This window comes from Crocodylus siamensis, chromosome 2 (assembly GCF_052110815.1).
Source record: "Crocodylus siamensis isolate JL-2025a chromosome 2, ASM5211081v1, whole genome shotgun sequence".
In the NCBI taxonomy this organism is placed as follows: domain Eukaryota; kingdom Metazoa; phylum Chordata; order Crocodylia; family Crocodylidae; genus Crocodylus; species Crocodylus siamensis.
In genome coordinates, this window is record NC_143396.1 from 142,765,278 (window position 1) to 142,788,667 (window position 23,390).

A 23,390-nucleotide genomic window follows, 5' to 3' on the forward strand; every position below is an offset into this window, starting at 1 on the left:
TAACCTACTGCAAATGAGTTCCACATTCAATGAGCAATAACTTTTGGAGGCAGGCTCACCCTTCTTATCGTGAAATAAATTGTTTGAACTGTGGGCATGTTGCTATTTATTGTACAATAAATACAGTATCTACCAGGGGTCTATGTATCCATTGTGGTGGGCCAGTAGGGGGCGCTCCTGCGTTGAGCCACCCACCTCCCTGCGCCCGACCACCTTCCAGGCTCCGAATGCCTCCCTAGGGGTGCCTTATGCTTGGCCGACCCCTCTCCCGGAGCACACTCGCTAGTCTGGGGGTAACGTCACCGGCACCACCCCGAGAAGGGACCGTCTCGGCCCTGTGTCCTTGGGGAAACACAGGCCTAATAGTCCGATGGGTACTCGACCCCGTACAGGCGCTTGGGGCACTTCCCCAAGTCCGGGGGCAAAAAGCAAAGTCTCCCTTAGTCCGCAGATCTAAGGGGTCTCTTAGGCATAATTTAGACCCACCCCTCAATAAGTCTCCCACACCAGTCAAAAAGGAGAACTTTATTGATTACAAGGGGTAGGGGAAACGAGGGTACAGGATTGAGCAATATCTTAGAAATCCTAAAGAGCAAACAGTGTGGCTGAGGTAGCCTTTTGATCACGCATCTGTGTTACTGCCAGCTAAATATCTAATCCGATTGAGTAGCTTACTCACAAGCATCTTCCAGAGGCTGGCTGAGTTTCCCCTCTGGAGTCTTGGGGTGAGAGAGAGAGCTAGGTTGAGATGGTAAGGCTTCTCTATCTCCCTGCTTTGCTGCTGCTTCACCTCATGGCTGAAGAGAGAGAGCCTCCTTCCCCCCACCGACCTATATAGCCCCTGTGACCTCATTCACCTGGTCCAGTGGAAGTCAGCCCCAGTTGTATTTCAAATTGGTTGGCTGACAGCCATCACCAGTTACCAGGCAGATTCCAGCTCCCCAGGTAGATGCCCCTCACCCAGGTGGTTGATGCCAGTCACGTAGGCAGAGGGAGCAGGTTTCCCCCCTCCCTCAGGAATGCAGCCAGCTCAGGTTACCTAAAGAGACAGGCTGAGGTGTGAATCCTTCGTGCTGGCCCATCTAATCACATTGTCACAGGGCAGAGATTTTGGGGAAAAACCAAGGTGGCTTTCTGCCACACTCATCACCAAAATACTCAGGATTTACCTCAATAATAAACACACTATCTGGGTTAAACAGGTTTCGCTGACCTCTGCATTACGCAAATGCTACCCTAGGCACTAAGGCCATGTACAGACATTTCACTTTTACCAATATAAGTGATCAGAAACCAGTATATACCCATAACAGAACAGACGTTCTGTTAAAAATGGCAAAACCCAGTCTAAGACTTGTCCAGCCCCCCCACCAAAGTGTGAATGTGAGTTGTTTGCTACCAATGAAAACTATGCTGCTTACAAAAAAGCACATAACTTGGGTTTTTTGAATGTCTGTAGCTAGCCTAAGTGTTTACAACCTAGCCTGTACTGCATTAGGGACAGGAGCGACACAGGCCTGAGATTTTCTTAGCAGAGATCTAATGTAAAAATATTCAGAAAATTGGACATTCTTAATGAAGTGTTGTTGCTATTCACTATTCCACTGTTTTGTAGGTTTTTGCACGTTCCATCTCGGTACAATAAATACTTGAAAACTGATCAAGGCTAGGCTGTGCAGAAAGTGCAGGTATTAACTACAGGGATATAGGCTGTAACTGTGTTGGTTTAAGGACACAGGCAGAAAAGTTTCTTGGGGTAAATCTGCTATCTTTTATTAGACCAATTTAAATAGTTGGAAAAAATTCTTCTTAACAAGCCTGCAGGTATAAATACCCTTCATGAGGCTGAGGAAACATCTGCAGTTGGTGTGTGCTCTCCCTGGATGGAATTAATAGCAAAGAAGCCATAGGCTAGTATGCATGCAAGAAAGCCAGGCAGTGAGGATGTAAATTGAGGAGTGAGGGGATGAGAAAGGCTGTGGGGGTGGGGTGGGGAACGAATGTTGCTGGTAAATAGTGGAGAGGTACCTGGGGAGTCAGATGTCAGGCAGGTTTATAATGTGTCATAAATCCCGTGTCTATATTTAGTCCATGATTTTTTGTATCCAGGAGGTTGATGAAGTGACGTTTATAGGCTTGTCTGTGAAAAATGTTTTGTAAATTCCCTTTAAGGATTATTACTGAGAGATTTGAGAGTCAATGGTTTTCTTGTGAGAAATGTGCCCCATAAGTAATTGGGTATTCTTGTCTTTGATAGATTTCCAGTGTGCATTCCTTCTGGTGTGCAGTTGCTGTTCGGTTTCTCAAGTATTTTCCATCATGGTACTTGGTGCATTGGATGAGGTCTATTACATATCTGGAGGTGCAGCTATGAGATCCAGGAATGCTGATGGTTCTGTTGTGGGGTATAGTAATTGTGGGGGTGGTGGAGATATGTTGAATTTTGATTTCTTGTATGCTGCATAATTTACCAAGAAATCTTATAAACCAGACTTGACTGGATTTACAGGATGGTTTAAAGTAAGCTCCAATTGTGGAGCCAACACTTTACGCAAGTATTATCAACACGTTTTCCCATTGAACACTACCACCTCCTTTACCAAAGCAAATTAAGCAATGTTCAACAGACGCATCCTGCAGGAGGCAGCCATTTAGTGTGACCCACTCCTAGAATACCACCTCATACACTCCTTGATGCACATTACTAAAGGCAGCTTAAGTTTTGTTGTCTTGGTGACAACAGGCAGGACGAGTCAAACTTACTGCATAAGCACTACTTTCTTGCAGAGGCCTCTTGTTACAAGTGAGAGAAAATCTTGGCAATGTCCAGACATGAGTGGACGTTTGGTTACCCAGGGATAACTAGCAGCAGCGCACCTTGTGTTGCTGCTAGTTGCCCCCAGGGAATGCCTGTTCCATGCATGCTCTGGTACATGACATGTTACCCCAAGTGGAGTAGGGTAGTCTTACCTGGGATCCTGGGGGCCTCCCGGGACTGCAGCAGCACTAATGCTGCTGCACAGAGCCTGGCCTGCAGCAGCGTGCAGCTCTTGCCATCCAGGCTCCGCTTTGGGTGACACACACCAGCACGGCATGCACCACTCCACATTTTTTCCGTGTTTTTTTTTTTTTGACACACGGATATCCAGGGATTCAAAAAAAACCTCCGTGCTGCTCCCTTGCAGTGTGGAGAACAACTGAAAGTGTGGCCACAGAGGTTGAACGTGTGGTCACACAGCTGCACTCATCTGGACGTGGCCAAGGTGGTTTGTGGATTAGAGTTAGTTACAGGTATTTCTATTCTTGTGTAATAACATGCCTGGTGCAAACACTGGGAAGGCCTGAGCCAATAACTGCCTCATTTAAATTAGCAAGGGCTAGAGACAAAAACCCTTTCTCAAGTGTGATGTCCTAAGCTCAGAAACTTGCTTTCTCTCCCTGAACTAGAACCAAAGATCACACCAGTAACTCTTAAGGCACACTGTACAACTTGCTTGTTTCAAAAGGGTGTTGAGAGGGAGGGAGACAACTTTCTGGGAAAGATTAAAGGACAGAGTTGGAGAAGTCTTTTAGGAAGGCTTATTATTCTCTTTCTAATGTGATAGGCATGATGTAGAAATCTGAACAGTAAATGTTTGGTGTTTCTAACATATGGTACCTTCTCTCCTTCCTCAAGTAGTCGAAGCAAAGTTGTATTATCAGTTTTCTCTTCTTCATCAATAGAACTTCCTTCAGATATTTGATCCTGAAGTTGTTCCTGGTTCTCCTCATCCCCTCCATCAGGAGCAGAACGAGATCGCTTCAGTGGAGGCTTTACAAGACCTGTGTAGAGGCAATCAATTCATAGTAACCAAACTGGTGGACTGGGGGCAAAGCATGAGGGCCTCTACATATGTAAGTAATGTTCACAAATTTAGAATGTGACTGAAGTGTGGTTTTCAACACCACAGAAGCTTCAGTTTTACAAATATCTTTTAATTCCCATTAGCAGTACTACCACCCTTTTGTTCCTGGGACATCTTTTAACATGATCTGGTCTGAGTCTTACTTTTAATATAACATATAAAAACGTGGCCATTTTGTGATCCCTACTACTCCAAATAACCAAAAAGGGTGGAAGAGGGAGAGAAAAATGTGTGTGCGTTTGCACATGTGTATACATGTATATAGTTTCGTAAGAGTTTTATTAGCTATTGTTGTCAACAGCTAGTCTAGTCACTTAGCAAAACACGGGAACCTCAAAATTGGCTGCTCGCTGTTCTGGCAGTAGAATGAGAACCAACAAGACCCTTGGGGTTAACTTCAAAGTAAAAGTAAATTGAAGAAACTAAACTTAGGCAAGCAGACATCTATTTAAATATCAGAACTTAGCCTCAAACAGAATAATGGAACAAATGACCAACCTTTAACTCTAGCAATAGTATCTTCCCCATGCTCTGGCTCCTGCTGAGTGGCTTCACCCTCTGAATTTTCTTCTATAGTATCCTGGATAACAGCAGGATTCCCAGAAGCCAGGCGCATGTAGTATTCCTTGCTGTCATAGCTTATGGCCCTTCGGTAGCGAGCTGGTTTCTTAGAAATAATCAAAAGAAAGCCTGTGGTTAACCAACAATGTAAACAAATAGTTTTCAAGAATATGCAAGCATGGTACATGCACCTTTACCTGAGGTAAATCCTAAACTAATTAAAACCAATAAAGAGAAAGCTTTAAGATTCCATTTCTAAAAAGTTATGCAAAGAAGCTAATCAGTCTCTGAAATGATCCAACTGGAACACTGTCTGCAGAAAAACTTGTAATATAGAGCTAATAAATATGGCCAGTGCATTATGATTCATCACAAAAGACCTGATAAATCTGCATTTTAAGTTAAGTGTATTTATCTCAGATGGATGTTTTATTATATTCCATCAATCCCTGAAGCTTGAGCAGCTTATCCATTAAATAGTTTATTTCTTCTTCAGGCATTAGTTTAAATGAAATTCTGCCTCAAGGAAAGATAAAGATGTACAAACACTTGTGATGCATTAAGACTGACATAAAACCAAGGGGTTGTTGGTCTCAGAAAAGCTTTTAGGGATTTAACTACAAAAAACAAAAACCCTATTGAAATTAGTGGTGGTAGGGGAGTGGCCTGAGATGTCTTATTTAATGAAGTAAATTGCAATGCATATCTTTCAGTGAGTACAAGAGACTACAAAATGAGGAGACTGAATGTGTCTGAATGATCACACAAGGAAAATTGGGGAAACAAAGTTAAAGGAAGAGAAATGAATGATTTCCTCCCTTCCCAAAAGGAAAAATTACTTTCTGTTGATGGAGAAAAGATAGATTTGGAATCTAAATTTAAGATTTTCATTACTGACTGTTGCTTAGAAGGTTAGAAAACCCAGTACTGAAGCAGAAGGCATGGCAAGGCAACACCCTAGAGGCTGATTCAGAAAGACAACTGACAAACTATATTGTAATCTACGAAAGCTCATCTCTCTGAACCAGGTAGTCTCTAAGACCATCTTTATAGGTGCTCCAGAAGTGTGGGGAGGGGCAAACACTTTAATTAGAGCAGCTCTGAGAGCCTCTCCAATTAACATGCCTGCAGCATTGTGTGTATTCGGCATCCTGCACTTCAAAATGGTGGTGGAGGCGGGTGCTTTAATTACAGCTCATTTGACAAGCTTTAGTTAAAGTGCCCTTATTGCCATTTTGAAATGCAAGGATACTAAATACATGAGACATGGAGGTGGCTACAGCATGCTAATTAGCACACTAGCAGACTCAGTTAAATCAAGTCTGCTCCAACATGTTCTAATTACAGTGCACCAGAACAGTGTCCCTGCATGTCTACAGGCACCCTTGGGTGCTACCCTGCCCTGTATTCTGCCTGCCTTCACATTAAGATGGCTAACTGCCTCTCAGTACTCATACAGGTTAAACTCTGAAATTAAAAAAAAAAAAAATACATATCTTGCAGTACCCTTTCCCAAGAAACCTAAAAATTATTCCTATTCATGCTTTAATTATTATCATAAACTCAGCATGGTACCACCTGCCATCAGCTATTTTAATAAGTTTAGGCATTCCCTCTTGCAGTTTTAGTTACTGGAAATAAAAAACCATAAGTTTTTAAAAAGTTAATCTATATGTGATCCACCTGTAAATATTTGGGCAGCAAAATGATAAATTAGTGAAGTAGATAAATTAGCATATCTACAAATGTGTTGAATGATCAAAAGATGAAGGCTAACAAAATGGAGACGTCTTTATTCCTCTCAGACTATCCCTGAACTGAAAGAAACAAGGCAGGATGGCACCTTAGAGATTAAATGATTCAGAGGCATAAACTTTCACAGATGACAGCCTATTACTGAAGTAGGTTATTGCCTACAAAAGTTTATGCCTCTCTGAACCAGCTAGTCTTCTAAGATGCCACCCTGCCATGACTTCTACCTGACTTCAGATGAAGTTGGCTAACTACACCTCTGTACTCATGAACTAAAAGAGGGAATACATCTTTTTAGATATGCCAGCTCACGTTAAGGGGAGGGTGACAGATTAAATGTCCTGATAGTTTAGTACCAGAAACCAGGATTACACTTGCTGAAATTAAATTAATTCACTGCCATACTACTTTTGTGGCAATAACTGAAGAACCTATAGAAAAAAAACAACAGAATTAAACTGAAGGAAAGATGAGACTAATCATCCTAAATACACTATATATAATACTTTATATTATTTAACAACTTTTATTTTATATGTATTAGTTAAACAAGAAGCTTATTACAAAATAAGTGAATGCAAACTGCATACCATACTTAGTGATGGGCAAGACTTAAAACATAATTTAATAGGAAAGTGTAACAGTATTTGAATATGTAGAGGGGCCAACAGCATCCAAATCTTCATTATTTTTGAGGCATGTCTGGTATTTTGAATCTTAAAATGCATTTCAATGATCTCCTTTTTTTCTACCATGGGGGGATTTGGAAGAAAAAAATTGACCTTGGTTCCATCAACAATTTGGTTACAAACCACTCCCACAAAAGCTACTGTATATTTTTAATAGGGTTTATTTTCTTGATATTAATAAGTAAAGTTAATTACAATTGGGAGAGGCACACTCCAAACTTCCAAATGCTGATCATCATTTTAAAAAAATAACGTAACAGTGGTGTTAATTTTCCTTACTACAAAAATAACTGTTGCCCATTACTAAACGTGTTCCAGTCTATTAGTTTGGATCCAAAGACGATACACATTTTACAGGGAGAACAGCGATAGCCCAACACAGCCTGTTAGTGTGCAGCACAGAGGAGAAGATCTAAAGAAAGGTTTAAGTGGAGACTGAAGAAGAAACAGCAGCATCCAGGAGTGTGAATGATATAAACCTTTAATCCTGAAAATATTGAAAGAGCAAGGTTGAAAGCCAAACACAGAAGCCTTGTTAAGATTGCCTAACATGCAGAAAAAGTTTGTCTTTGTTTTACATTCTTTCAGTGGGTAATTTTATGTCTTTACCTTTGGAGGAATGGTATCATCGGGTGTCTCAGGAGGTTTACTTGAGAAGTCAGACTGAAAATAGCGTATTAAGTATAAACATATCAGGAAAAAAAAACACTTTTGAGAATAATGCACAGTGGCACATTCTCCTTTTTGTGCAAGTCCACCAGTCATTAAAACTCTTGAGTGTGATGTCAACAAAGTGAACTTTAACCAATAATGTAAGCACAGTTAGCGTAGTCAGAATCCACCTTACCATTCTCCTAAAATAGTTCATGATTTTGCTTCTTAAAGTAAAATTTTTCCACACTTATTTTGATGAGACAGATACAAAAAAACCCAGATCTTTCAAAATGATTACAAATTTTTAAGGAGCAAGCTGTCACGCAAAAGGGTGACATGCAGTCAATACTTACGGCCCCATGTATCCAGAAACAACACTGAAATATACATCAAAGTTCAATGGGCACAAATAAGATGTGCACACAAAACCAAGTCAGGAGGCTTACAGTTTGCAGTATGTCTAAAGATCAAGTATCTATTTTATGCAATTTTTTTCAGGGCATGAGAATTACACTTCTCACCAAACTATCTTAGTAACGTTACATCAGCAATAACTGTAAGGGCTAAATTTTCATGAACTGCTCTAAGTATGAACCTCCATAATAAATTAATACTGGTGTACTATCTGGTTGACTTTAGAAAACCAAAACACACAAACCTGGGGCACAAAATTACCTCACAGTTTCATAGTTGGTAGGGTCGGAAGGGACCCGAGCAGATCATCAAGTCCCTGCCACAGCAGGAAAAAGTACTGGGGTCAAACAACCCCAGCAAGGTGTTTATCCAGCCTCCTCTTAAAGACCCCCAAGGTAGGAGCCAGCACCACTTTGCCTGGAAGCTGATTCCAGATCCTAACCATCCTGACAGTGCAGCTAAGACAGCCCCATGATCATGCAAGTGACCCTCCTTTGGACCCTCTTCATTTTATCCACATCCCTCATGAAGTGTGGCGCCCAGACCTGGACTCAGTACTCCAACTGCAGCTTCACCAGTGTCACATAGAGGGGGAGGTTCACCTCCTTGGACCTGCTCAAGATGCATCTGTGGATGCATGACAAGGTGCAGTTGGCCTTCCTGACCGCTTCCCCACACTGCCGGCCCATGTTCATCTTGGTATCAATGACGACTCCAAGATCTTTTTCTGCCTCTGCACTGACGAGAAGGGAGTTCCCCAGCCTGTAGGTATGGTGCTGGTTCTTCCTCCCCAGGTGCATCACCTTGCACTCGTCAGTGTCAAAACCCATCCTGTTCTCATCCGCCCACCCCTGTAACCTGTCTAGATCCGATTGCAGCCTATTCCTCCCTTCTAGCATGCCAACATCCCCCCAACATCTTAGTGTCATCTGCAAATTTGAACAAGGTGCTTTTTACTCCCTCGTCCAAGTCTCTGATGAAGATGTTGAATAGTGTGGGCCCAAGGACCGAGCCCTGGAGGACCCACTGCCCATATCCCTCCAGGCAGAAAATGACCTGTCCACCACCACTCTCTGGGTGCAGCCCTCCAGTCAAATAGTGACCCATTTGACTGTGTAGGTGTCGACGCTACAGTCCCCTAGTTTTTTTTAATGAGAATGGGGTGAGAGACAGTGTTGAAGGCCTTCCTAAAGTCCAGAAAGACTACGTCCACTGCTACCCCTGCATCTAAGGATTTGGTGATCTGGTCATAGAAGGCCACCAGGTTGGTCTGACAGGACCTGCCTCTAATGAACCTGTGTTGGATGCTCCTAAGCATAATCTCCCCTGGTGGCCCCTCATGGATATGCGCCATGATAATTCTCTCAAAAAGCTTACCCTTACTCATGCACCGGTAGTGACTGAATTGCTCCTAAACGATGTGAATACTGAGCGTTCAGTCTGGTATTAGATACTGTATATTGTTCCAAATGCCAGGATACATTTAGGAATGAATTCTTATTTCAAAAATAGAGCCTCTCTGAACAGCCAACCTTGAGGTAAACATAGGGTTCAAGAATCTACCACAACCCTGTTGTAACCTGAGGTAACCTGTTCCAATGGTTAATCAGCTTCACTAGTGAAAAATTAGACAGATTCAGACTAGAAATAAAGTGCAAGCTTCAACTTTCTCAACTGAATTCAAGTGCCCTTCATGACTTTTCTGTTCACCACATAGGTGAATGAATCATCCCTTAAACTTCCCTTTGACAAGCCAGACAGATCAAGCCACTGGAATCTTTGACTGTAAAGAATTTCCCCCCATCTTTTAATTGTTCTTGTGAGCCCTCCTTGAACTCTCTTCAATATATCAACAAGTTCCTTGAACTGTGGACACCAGTACCGGACACAGAGGCTGCACCAGTACCAAACACCAGCATATTACCTCCCTACTCCTACATAATACTCCCCTGTTGAGACATCCAGGGTAGGGAGACAAATTACACAAACTTATATATGTGACTGGAAACCAGTTAAATGCCGTAACACCAAAGTTCAATGCATATAAACTGCTTTCAAAATGGCCAAAACTGGTTTAAGATAAACCTGGATAGATGTACTATATCAGACTTAACTGATTTAGGTTAAATCAGTATACTGAACTTCTGCCCCAGATCCCCTCCAGATTCAAGTTAACTCACAGTTCTCCAGCATGCCAGGGTGGGTGGCTAGCCTTGGCCCAAGCTGTCTGCTCCAGCCAAGCAGGGAGGTGTGCTCTAGCACTCCCTAACATTTGGTCTGGGCCACTGCAGGCCTGTAGCTGCATTTCCAGAATCAAAAGTGAATGTCTGTTCACTTGCTCATCTGTTGAATCTATATAGCTTAGACTAACCCGAAAGGATTGAATAGATTTGGCCTTAGGCTTTTTGATTATCTGTATTCAGCCCCAAAGATTATATAGCCGCAGGCCAGAAGTTCATGTTTAGCTAATTATTTCAGTATTTCCCCTAAGAATTCTTTTTTTTAGGGCCAGGACATTCCAGAAGAAAGTCCCCCATCCTGTAGGTATGGCCCACATCCATGATTTCTAGATGAATGACTTACCATTTGGCCATACTGAAAGACCTGCTGTTTGACTCTACCCAGCTTATCAACAAAACCCAGATTCCAGGTCATTTGAGACTCCAGATTATTTAACATTCCCCCAACTTTACCAGTCACAATTGTGTTCTCTTTCAGGTCATTGTTAAAAATGTTCTATTGCAAGCATTACAGAGCCTTCTGTAAACACTTCTACTAATGATTCCTTGTTTACAATTACATTTTAAGATTTATTAGCTAATTTTAATCAATATAAAGTCATGCTGGATTTGATTTATTCTACATTCTTAATCATTTGGAACCAAATCAAAAACCTTAGAGAAGTATGTTATGTCAACACCATTACCTTTGTTACCCAAGCACAGTATTATCAAAAATGTTATCAAGATAGTGATCTAGTTCTCATAAATGGCAATTTTAATATATTACCACTACTAATTACACAATCCTGCTTTAATTCTTTATGAATTGGGTCCTTTTTCAGCAGCTCCATTATTCTGCCTGAAATTAATGCAATCCTGACAGGCTATTTAATTCAAGGGATCACGTTTACCCTTTTTATATGCAACACAAGTTTTTTTCCATTTCTCTGTAACTTACAAAGTATTCCAAGATGCAAATAATTATGACATCATAGGGATAATGGAGACCTGGTGGGACTCCACCCATGACTGGACCATGGGTATAGATGGCTATATCCTGTACAGGAGGGATCGTGTAGATAAAAGGGGTGGGGGTGTAGCTCTATAGTTAAGGAGAGCTACGCGTCCCTGCAAGCTGATGTTGGTGACCAGGGTGGACGACTGGAGACCCTCTGGGTTAAAATCCGTGGGGAATACGGCACAGGGGACACAACGGTGGGAGTCTACTACAGACCTCCCACCCAAAGGCAAGAGCTTGACAAGGAGTTCACCCGGGAACTGGCTGAGGCTGCAAGTTCCAGGACCATGGTTGTCACAGGTGACTTCAATTACTCGGACATCTCATGGAAGGATCACTCAGCAAAATCCGAGTGGTCGCAAAGCTTCCTATCGTGTGTGGATGACCCCTACCTGACTCAAGAAGTCTACGGGCCAACAAGAGGCAAAGCACTGTTCGACCTGGTACTGGCTACCGGGGATGGCCTAATCAGTGACCTAGTGATTGATGGGAAGCTGGGTGACAGTGACCACGAGCTGATCACCTTCACCATCCACCATAAAGTTGGCAAGTAAGTAAGGAACACGGAAGTCCTTGACTTCAGGAAAGCTGACTTTGACAAGCTCAGGAGACTTGCCAGTGAGGCCCTAAGGAAACATGACCCCAGGGGGAGGGAAGTTCAAGAAGTGAGGTTGCTCCTCAAGGGAGTGAGCCTCAATGCACAAGATAAGTCTATTCCATCTCAGAGGAAAAGCAGCAAGAGGGCACAGCAGCCCCCCCTGGCTCTCCAGGGATCTAGCACACCTCCTGAGGCTAAAAACAAAGGCCTACAAAGGTTGAAGGGCGGGATTCACCTCCAAGGAGGATTATTCTGCACTGGTCCGGTCCTGCAGGGAGCAAACCAGGAAAGCCAAGGCTGCAACTGAACTCCAACTAGCTGTGAGCATCAAGGACAATAAAAAGTCCTTTTTCAGATGTGGGGAGCCGGAGGAAAAGCAAGGGCAACATTGGACCCCTGCTGGAACCAGATGGGGCAACTGACACCCAGGAAAAAGCCAACCTATTAAATGGGTACTTTGTGTCGGTCTTTCATCAGTCCCATGGGACGCCCATGCTCACCACGGGACAGGGCGGTCCGGTAGGGAGATCCCCTGCCCTCCATCAATGCTGACCTCGTGAAGGAACACCTTGAGAGGCTGGATACCTTCAAGACAGTTGGCCCTGACAATCTACACACCAGGGTACTCAAGCAGCTGGCCAGAATCATAGCCCAGCCCCTGCCATGGATCTTTGAAAACTCCTGGCACTCTGGTATAGTGCCCAAAGTCTGGAAGAAGGCCAATGTGGTGCCTATCTTCAAGAAAGGGAGGAAAGTGGACCTGGCTAACTATAGGCACATCAGCCTGACTTCTATCCCAGGGAAGGTCTTAGAAAAGTTTATTAAAGAGGCCATCCTTAATAGACTGGCCGATGCCAACATCCTGAGGGACAGCCAGCACGGGTTTGTTGCAGGTAGGTCTTGCTTGACCAATCTCATTTCCTTCTATGACCAGGTGACCTATCACCTGGACAAGGGAGAAGAGACTGATGTCATATATCTTGACGTCAAAAAAGCCTTCGATCTGGTATCCCACGATCACTTCTTGGCAAAACTGGCCAATTGTGGCCTTGGGTCCACCATGATCTACTGGCTAGAAAATTGGCTCCGTGGTCGGTCCCAGAGGGTTGTAATTGATGGCAGTCACTCATTGTGGTGCCCTGTGACCAGTGGGGTCCCTCAAGGCTCTGTCCTTGGACCCATCCTGTTCAACATCTTCATTAATGATGTGGACACTGGAGTCAGGAGTGGACTGGCCAAGTTCACCGATGACACCAAACTTTGGGGCAAAGCATCCACACCAGAAGATAGGTGGGTGATCCAGGCTGACCTGGACAGGCTCAGCAAATGGGCGGACGAGAACCTGATGGTGTTTAACACCAAAAAATGCAAGGTTCTCCAGCTTGGGAAGAAAAATTTGCAGCATCCTTACAGGCTTGGCAGTGCTATGCTGGCTAGCACTACGGAAGAAAGACTTGGGGGTCATTATTAACCACAAGATGAACATGAGCCTGCAATGCGATGCTGTGGGTAGCAAAGCAACCAAAACACTGGCTTGCATCCATAGACGCTTCTCAAGCAAATCCCGGGACGTCATTCTCCCCTTGTACTCAGCCTTGGTGTGCTGCCTCCAGTTTTGGGCTCCACAATTCAAAAAGGATGTGGAAAAACTTGAGAGAGTGCAGAGAAGAGCCACGCACATGATCAGAGGTCAGGAAAACAGACCTTACGACGACAGGCTGAGAGCCATGGGGTTCTTTAGCCTGGAAATGCGCAGGCTCAGGGGTCATCTGATGGCCACCGATAAGTATCTGGGGGAACATTTGTTCACCAGAGTGCCCCAATGGATGACAAGGTCAAACCGTTATAAACTACTGCAAGACCGTTTCAGACTGGACATAAGGAAGAATTTCTTTACTGTCTGAACCCCCAAGGTCTGGAACAGCCTGTCATCGGAGGTGGTTTAAGCACCTACATTGAACACCTTCAAGAGTAAATTTGATGCTTATTTTGCTGGGATCCTATGACCCCAGCTGACTTCCTGCCCTTCGGGTGGGGGGCTGGACTCGATCTTCTGAGGTCCCTTCCAGCCCTAATGTGTATGAAATCTATGAAGATTCAATTTAAAAAATAAATAAATCAATAAATCAATAGTAATGGTAACAAGAGCTCTTTGGTCAGGGCTTTTAAAACTCATTTGCCAGTTATCTATGTTCTTTCTATTTAAAATGGTTAACTGCATAGCTGCCATTTCATAGCCTCTCTCTAATTATGGTTGAAATGGAAAGATATTTTGCCGTTACATGCTTTATTACATGTGATGGCTTTTCTTCAGATAGAGAAGAAAAATATTTCTTGAGTAACTTTGCCATTTCTGCATTAATAGTGACAATTCTACTATTTCCATCTAATGACCAACTGATATCGTTGCTGCAACATTTTTGGTCTTCAATAGCACCTCCTTATAGTCCTTAACTCTGCCACTCAGATTTCTTCTAGTGTTCTTTTGCTTCCTTTAATTTTCCACAAGTCCTAGTTTCCAGTTCATAAGCACCACTTCCTCTTTCTCTAATTGTTATGTATGATTCTGTCACTCTACACAACCCCCACCAACCAATAGCTGCATACACTAGGCCTGTAAGTCCCGTGCCAGATGTTAATTTATGAGCGCAATGGGAGGAATTTTGTTCCACATCCAAACAATCATGTGTCCTGCCATGCCAGAGTGTGAACATCTGGGGAGCGCCCCATCCCCAGTTCATGAGCAGCATGGGACTTAGCCTTCCCCAGTCCCCAGCTGCAGGTATCCCAGCATGAAAGTGGGGTGCATGCAGTCAGGGACCAGGGAGCTCTCCAGTGACCAGCTCCATGCACTGCAGTGCATATGCACCCAGAGGCAAGAAAACTCCCCCTGCATATGCCCTGGTGTGGAAACAACCTCATATGCAGCTGGGGACCAGGGAGCAACGCCATATCCAGCTTCTGTGCCAGGGTATATGCAAGCTGGTCATCAAAGAGTTTCCATATCCCCAGCTGTCCATACTGCAGATCTACCATTGGGCTGTACAGCATGGCTTTAAATGGCCCTGTGTTAGAATCGCCCATCTGCTACCAGTGTGTGGATATTTAAAGCCACACTATGCAGCCCAAATGCTGGGTTGCATGCCAAATGTTCAAATTAAAGCACCTGGACATTTTTGTGGTTGGTTTGCCATTTTACTGTGTAGTAACCTGGCCAAATGCATGGCATGCCACAATTTACAGCACAATTAGCACATTAACTACGCTATAAACATAACAAGAGCCTTAAGCCAGGCAACCTTTTCTACCCACTCCCTGCCACAGCTGCAAATCTTCATATCCCTCAACAATCAGCAAAAAATAAGGAGGGAATGGATGGAATCCAGGAGATGGTACAACCATGAGCACACCTCTCTGCTACCCTGAGCTGCAGCAAGCTGGAGATTGCCTGAGCTGCTGCAGGCTGGATCTAGTCTCTTCATGGGTTGTAGGCTGTAGGTTGCCCACCCCTGCTCTAAGCATACCAGCACAGCTTTCTTTCTCAATTGTGGATTTTTAGCCATCTAGCAATACATTCCAAAATAGTTTTAAGTTTTCTCATTTTTTCACATTTCCCAGTTTAATCCTGCCTTCTTCCCCACCTGCCCCTTCCACCTCAAGTGATTTGGGTTGCTCATTTTTAGTTTTACAAAAATGAAACCTCTCTTTTAAAGCACCAGCCACATGCAGTGCTTTATAGGGCCTGATTCTTTTCAGATAACAATAGTCATCAAATCACAATCACTTGAACCAGACCAATCATTTGTTTCTCTGACAAGTTCCTTTATCTGTTGAGATGAGATCTATTATGGAACATTCTAGGTTGTATGCAATACTTCCCAAGTTAGAAAATTGTTGTCTATAATAAAGATGTTTCAGCATTAGCAGAATAAGACATATGTTACTCAGCAAGCCCCCTGTGAATTCAGATGTTTTTCTTGCACGTTACAGAAAGGTGCTTAGGAGGCTGATCATCCTGCTGTTTAGTGTAATTTGGACTGTGGCAGGCAGCATCTAGTACCTCACTTCATGCTTTACTTGTTAGAGCAGTGGTTCTCAACCTTTTTTGAACTCTGACAGCCTGCAAGGGAAAAGCTAGTTTTCCACATTTTTCTCTTTTTAAATCCATTTTTAAAGTTTGCTGATTCATTTTTTAAGTTTGTTTGTGACCCTTTAATATATTCTTATGACCCATATTTGGGTTGCAGCCTATGGTTTGAAAAATGCTGGCCCATAAATGTAAAGAATATTTGGTTTTGAACTGTCAGTGATTCAGAAGCTGATAATGCCACTTGTGTCCAAAGGCTGTTTCCCCTCCCATTTCACTCACTTGATCCTTCATAAAAATCAATAGTGGTAATCAATTTACTATTCCAGTCATAAGGTATCATCAACACCAACCAAATTTCTACATTGTAATGAGCCTTTTTAAAGAACACCAACAAATACTGCACTTTAGACTTATAAAAGCCAAGAACTACTACAAACACAAGGACTGTCTACTTACCAGCAGATTTGTCTCTTGTTCGGCTTCTGGTATGTAAGGATACTGAATATAAAACATGTCATTTCGTACCATCTTCTTCCTCATTCTACAGGGGCCCTCTGTCATCTCCAACATCCATTTATCCAGATGAGAGCCAATGGGAGGCCCCCACAGCCCTCGTTCCCGTAACAATTCATACTCAATTTGAGACCACTCTTCTGTTACATATTTTAATGCATTTTGCTGGCGCTGTAAATAGAGAGATATTTATGCTTACAGGCAAGTCAGAATAATATTTTGAGAGCAGTTCATGTGTCAGTGGAACAGTTGTGGTTAAGCTGCACAAAATTATAAAGCAATGTGAAATTTTAGATGATTTTGAATCTTTCCTTTGAACTTCCCCTGTATACATATAATGCAAATATTAAGTAAGCTGACAGTGTTATATTGCTTATTGATTCCAAGTGCTTGTTCCTTCAGGAAGCTAATTTCTCACATTTATAGAAGTTGTTAAGCAGCCTGCTAACCATAGATTTCCTATCTGTTTAGAAGGAAAAATTAAATGTTGGTAATTTCATTTCAAGAGAAGCAAGGGTATTTTTTTAAATGTATCACATTATTTTTCTTTGGGGCTGTCACAAACTGAAATCCCAAAGTCTACTTCAGACCAAAAGAAAAAAAACAAAACCTTTTTAACTGGTGTCTGATGCACGTAAAGGAAAAATTTGCCTAGGTGTTTTGTGGATGCTTCAGTTTTGCAAGCACCCTTACTGTGGATTATTTATTCTTTAAGCATCTGTATATAAATAATTTTGACCTCCATCTTCAGTATGATCATTATAAATATTAGAACACTGTAAGCATAAAATTATTCTATAATTCATCTATCATATGGATGAACATAATTTAGATGATAAAATTCAGTGTCTGGATAACTATTTCAGACTATGTATTCCACTTACCAAGATATGGAGGTGGGGCTGAATAAACAGGTTTCCTTCGTATTTATAAACTGAAATAGTCAAGATTTTTTTTAAAACCTGATGCATAACATTTCAGTACAAGACAGCATGTATCCATGGAAAGGACAGTGGAATGGGAACCAGTCCTGACTGCTATTAACCATGTATCAAAGGGGAAAATGCTTCATTTCTCTGTGCAAACATTTCCATCCCTTATGTTCTCTCCTTTTTCTATTTACATGTAAACCCCATAGGAGAGGACTTCTTTTACTATAAGTATAGCATCTTAGATACAGTATGTCACTCTTTAAGAGGACAAAATCTTATTCCTTGCCAATTCTCTAAACCTTACCTCTTGATGCTCTTTATATTGCATATCTACAAGGTCTCGAACCACGGCAATGTGAGTAAACATCCACTGGGAAATTTCCTAATACAAAGAAAAAAAAATACACAAGGTACAATTTTATGACAGTAGATTTCTGTTGGAAATTATGAATAAAATACCTTGTTAACTCAGACATGAAAAAGGGTCTTAGAAGTATATTCATTTCAAACCATGTAAAGCAATCGTATTTTTTTAGTTTTGAAAATTAATCTTGAGTACATGTATGTTGATATCAGCCTAAGAGAACCTCTAAATACTTTGAAAATATTTCTAGTACATTACCATATTTACCTGAACATAACACAAGGTCCCTCTGCCAATCAGCCTGCAGAAAAAAGCCCCTTGTCTTATAGTTGCATACAAAGCAGAGGGGGGAGCAGGTGGCTGCTGGGGCCAGAGTTGGACACAAAGCAACCTCCCGCCACCCACTCCACTTCCCCTCTATAGCTTCTGCCTCCCCGCCCACCTTCTTACCTTCCCATTACGCTCAGGTGCAATTAGGCTGTGACTTGGGTTGGCATCTCTCTCAGACACAGAGCACATGGAAACTGCTTCCCTTGGCCCACCAATCAGCAGTGCCAACACTGCTACATTACCTGCCCAACCAATCAGCAGCGATGACACTACCTTATGGCCAGACAAGAGGTGAGTTTTCATGTGCTTTGCTCTGGGACCTGGGACAGGGCAGCCTGAGCAGTGTCTGACAGTAAGGGGTGGGGAGCAGAAGGGGAAGAGGCAGAGACTGGGGGGAGCAGGGGGAGAAGAGTCAAAGATTGGGGAGAGTAGGGGGAGGGGCAGAGGCTGTGGAGAGCTGGTAGGGTACAGGTGGCAAGAAAGCTACAGGGAGAGTAGGTGGGGAAGAGGGCAAGGGGGCCACCTGACCATCCCCCACTTTCCCCCCCAGTCATTGCTTTCCCTTCTGTAGCAGTGAGGAGTCGGATTCAAGACAAACCTCTGATACTTAGATTCTACACCTGGGAAATTATAACAAATTTATACATTTTCCATATATAGAATCTAATTATTGGGAGTTGTCTTGTATTCAGAGTTGTCTTGCATTCGAATAAATATGGAATGTATGGTAGCGATTACCCACAACAGCAAAGGGGACAGCAAATTCAAATAAATGTCTTAAAACATACTGCAAACTAATCTTTCACTGGTCTGCGGGGGGAAAAAATACTGTAGAGAAGCATTATTTTTTTTAAACAATTTTTGTCTGAGAAAATAAATATCACTATATTGTTAATTAAAAACACAACAAAACAAAGCAGAAATAGAGGGACATCTACTTTGTCCTTTGTGGGCTGATTTCACTTTACAGTGGGGTTCTACAAGTTGGAGCAATGTTCTAGCATCTATTCTAGAGAAACACTTAAGTATATGTGTACTTTTGAGCATATGAGCAGTCCCACTGACAGAAAAAACAAAAGCCCACTGGTTAATATTACATATATGCTTGAGCATAACCCACAGGGCTTTCTAGTAGAACTTACAGAGCAAGTTTGAACATAAGGCACAATAACAACAAAAAATTAACAATAACATTTTGAATGATCCTCTACCCTATATGGTATAAACAGAGGCTGCCAGATTTTTCTCCCAAGTATCTGCATGCCATAATTAAATTCAATTAAAAGTACCTGTGTGGAAAGATTATGTTTGTGGAGTCCACTTTCCTTTCGGTTTCTCCTTGATCCAGTTAGCTTGGAAAGGCCAAATCCACTGCTGACCCGGGAAAGCTTGGACTGCGTGGCTGGAACTAAAGCTTCCCCTCTACTGATGCATTTTCTCTCATGGACTAAAATATCAAAGACCACCAGGGTTACTTCTTAAATAGAATTAAAGCCATGTAAAATCCAGAACTATTTTTTAAGAGTAACCATCAAAGCTTGTATGCAGTTGGAAAACATTAACCATAAGCCAAAGAGGCAGTACAGGTTTAAACACTGAGAGATGCAAGTTGCATTGTTGGGGTAGCTTTTATGATATGACGTTGGTTTGGTGTACTAGCAGCCTTGCTTCTTTGAAGTTAGTAGTCCCTACTACTAATGCCCTAACTTAAACCAGACTGGAGAATTGAACAGTACTACAGTTGGAGTGTCACAGCTGCAGACTAAAGAAAATTTGCTGATACCAAACCTCTGGCTGTAAACAAGACTAAATTTGCTGATAAAAAAACCTAAACCTCTGACCTCTAATAGTGTTTTTGTAAAAGGTTATATGCCAATATGCTTTTTAATCAAAACGATTGTGGAGATGCATACCAACAAGTAATACTAATAATGCTAGTTTTACTCTGGAAGTTTATTATTAATAGTTATTTACCTTATAAAGGATAGTACGAGAATTAATAACAGTCAACCTAGTTATATTGAAAATGAGTCTTCGTGTTCTATATGTTCATTTGACAAAGATAACTCCACAGATGTAAAACATTTTTGAAGCATTTGATGTTATACCTCATGACATTACACAATATCACTAAAGTACATGTTAAACAGATTAAGAAAAGATTTTAAAAAGTAGAAGTCAGTAAAGGGCCATCAAAAATGAGGGCAATAGCTATCTTGGTTCGAAGAATATATGCTATGATTTGTGAAAGCGGAACATAGTAATATAAGTGTACATACACCAAGTTAATTATTGAAGGTCTAATATGTAAGCTCCAATCCACTGTATAGAAGATAACACATCAACATGATATAATTTAGTAATGGAAAAATCATCATCCGCTTACCCAAATGATTTTGCCAGCTTTTTAAACTTGCTTCTTCAATACAAGATCTTGCTACCACTATATCTACTTGGCCACGGTCATTGACGGGTAGTGTTACTTTGAATGCTTCTTCTAAAACCTGTTTCTTACTGTGAATCAGCTCTGTCCATACTCTGTTTATGGCTTTTAAAAGAAGCTGGCGACCTAAAAAAATAAAATGATCACACAAAGTTAGTTTTCCTCAATAATATATATTTCAGCAATTTTATAATAAGCAATTATGAGCCGAGTAAAGAGTATTCATACACCATAAATAAAAAAGTATCTTACAAATATGCCTGCCCCTAACATGCAAATATCTTATGTAACCAGACTGCATTTTCCTCAAAATTTATTATTTGCACATATTTGATTTTTTTTGTCAAATTCTATAGATTAAAAAAAGAAAATAAAAATCAAGTGCTTCTGAATTGTTACCATTCCAACTCTGTTTATGAATTCTCAAATAAGATGCACAGTTTTGTTTTTGTTTGCTGGTTGGATGAGTGAGCCAATGACTGTTAAATGATTATTCACAGAAAAATAATATGATAGTTGTTCAGATCTTAAAATCCCTATTGTCACTCTGGTGCTAGGAATCTTATTTTCTGAATCAACCTCCCAATTCATTTTAACTATAAAACTTAATTTCATACTTTTAAAACCTCTTCAAATTTGTTCCCATAAAAACTGGGCAAGCTTATATTTTTTTAACCTGTGGCAGTATTCCTATTTTTACTTGTAGAGCTGTAGTGTTCTTCGAGAGAGATACTCTACATGTTGTCTCTACTTTCTACCAATTAATGAAAACCCTTCAAGCTAGTGTATCAAAAGTTGAGCCATCAGCCATACTTTCCTCCTTGATTCTACATCTTATCATTAGTCTGCTTGATGGGGCACTCTGTGCCCTAAGGATATTCCAGGGTACACGTGGTACAAGAAAGAAATCGCTCAGGTTTAAAGGTCTCACATTTTAAAATAATAATTTTGAAATCAGGAATGTCAAACATGTGGCCTGTGGAGCTACTTCATCTGGCCTGCTGGGCTACTAGCAGGCCAGGAAATTTGGGATTGTGACTAGCAGGGTGAGGACCTGCCATAAAATCTGGAGCTTAGTTGCCACATCAGTACCTTGCTGGTAGGGGCCTCAGTTAGAGCTGTGCCCATATAGCCTTGCTCACCCTGTAGAGCTGCTTGGCCCATGGCCATTTGCCTTGCCACCACTGCCACAGCAAGCGGTTGCTTAGCCCATGGTCACTTGTCTTGCTACTGTTTATTCCTTGGATCTATCCTGTGAGCAGCTCTGTGATCTAGATCTGGCTTAGGAGCACAGTATGAGTTAGATACTGCTGCCTTAAGTGATCTGAACTCAAATGTATGTGAAAAGGATTTAGCTTAGTGCAGGGACGGGCAAAATACAGTCCGCAGTCTGAATCCACCCCCCTCTTCCCGCCCCGGCCATTTACTGCGGGCCATATTTTGAATTAATATTTATCTGCCCCGGCTGCCTGTCAAAGATAACAGAAGCCAGGGGCAGCCAGCATCAGGACTAAACAGCTGCAGCAGCAAGACTGGCCTGGCTCTGCCCCCCCAGCCCTGCTCACCTCGAGCCCCAGTTGGAAGCCTCTGCCTAGCAGGGGCTTCTGGAGGCTTCTGGCCTGGGACTGCTCCTGCCTCCCTGCTCCAAGGGCGATGCAGATAAGAAGGGAGGCAGTGGAGGACTGTGGGTGACCACCCCAGTCCTCAGGGCCAGCAGGGCCAGCTCCTGCAGTCCCAGCAGTGACTGCATCTGGGAACCATGTGGTGCCAGTGGGTGTGGGCGGAGCAGCAAAACAGCTGCGGCAGGCAGGGGGAAGGGGCAGCAAGCAGGCACGCAGAGCACTGAGCCACAGGCTGTATTCTGCCCATCCCTGGATTAGAGGAATGGGAGGGATGAGCGGAAATTGCCAAGCTTCTGGGGAGAGGAAATGAGGAGGTGGGAGATGGGGAGCTAGGAAAAGAGAGAGAAAGGGGAAAGAAGAACAAGAACCTGTGCCCAACACAGCACACAACAGAATGTAAAATTGCCAAGTCTCAATAGTTTTCTGGTATCAGGAAACAACAGTGGCAAAGGGCAACCCACTAGCAAGGGGTTTCCATTGCCCTCTAATCTTGTCCCACATAGTGAATGGCTACTTAGTTACTTAGCAGTTTCTCTACCAGCTTAAGCATCAGGAGCACTGTGCTACTTCTCAGGGTTCCAGTCTTTGCTGACAAACCACATGGATGTTATTATGATGCAAACCAAAAAATAGCTATGATAGATTTTGTTTTTTAAACTTAGGACAAAAAAAAAAAAAAAAAATCACATCATCTAAACCAGTGTTTCCCAACCGGTGTGCCGCGGCATTTTGGGCTGGAACCATGTCTGCCGCCTGGTGCTACCATGGCTCCAACCGGTGATTCAAACGCCATGCCACCCGCTTCCAGCTGCTCGCTATCCCCCCTCTCCCCACTCCATGACATTCAGTCACTCACTTCCCCCCCACCCCACCCCACCCTCGCTTACCCGGTGTGCCATGGGGTGGGGGAGGCCATGTAAGTGTGCCATGGGATGAAAACGGTTGGGAAACGCTGCTCTTAACATAAATGTTGCTAAATTAAACACTCAAAGTTTAGAAATGCTAAAAATAAAACTGCATCTGCAACCTTAGTTTCCTCCCTCTCCTCATAAGCAGTTTGATGAGTCTTTAATTACTTGACAACATCCCAGATGGAAAATGCTACCTTAATGGGTAGTTGTACATAGTTTTATTTTTTCCCTCCTTGCTCAAAAATATGGCCCCATGCATTACTGACCAAACGCTGGTTACACTCTACTCAGAAAACAATGTTACTATTTTATTAAGGGCTTTCCTATGATGTGAAACATCTGAGTAGTTTGCAAACACTATTTTATCTTCAT

The 23,390-nt window shown here is 42.3% G+C and overlaps 1 protein-coding gene across 8 annotated transcripts in view; it reads right to left on the reverse strand.

The window, feature by feature from the left end:
• Positions 1-23,390, reverse strand: part of WDFY3 (WD repeat and FYVE domain containing 3) — a 370,468-nt gene that overhangs the window by 52,561 nt on the left and 294,517 nt on the right. For 7 of the 8 annotated variants that reach the window (XM_090036996.1, XM_090037002.1, XM_090036999.1 and 4 more), the window contains 7 exons: positions 20,429-20,611; positions 19,332-19,489; positions 17,653-17,730; positions 16,360-16,587; positions 7,517-7,570; positions 4,404-4,572; positions 3,659-3,822 (listed from right to left, as the gene is read on the reverse strand). In XM_090036996.1, the coding sequence (XP_089893122.1) occupies positions 3,659-3,822; positions 4,404-4,572; positions 7,517-7,570; positions 16,360-16,587; positions 17,653-17,730; positions 19,332-19,489; positions 20,429-20,611 (1,034 nt within the window). The remainder of the gene's footprint in view (positions 1-3,658; positions 3,823-4,403; positions 4,573-7,516; positions 7,571-16,359; positions 16,588-17,652; positions 17,731-19,331; positions 19,490-20,428; positions 20,612-23,390) is intronic. The other variant, XM_090037000.1, reaches the window with a different exon arrangement.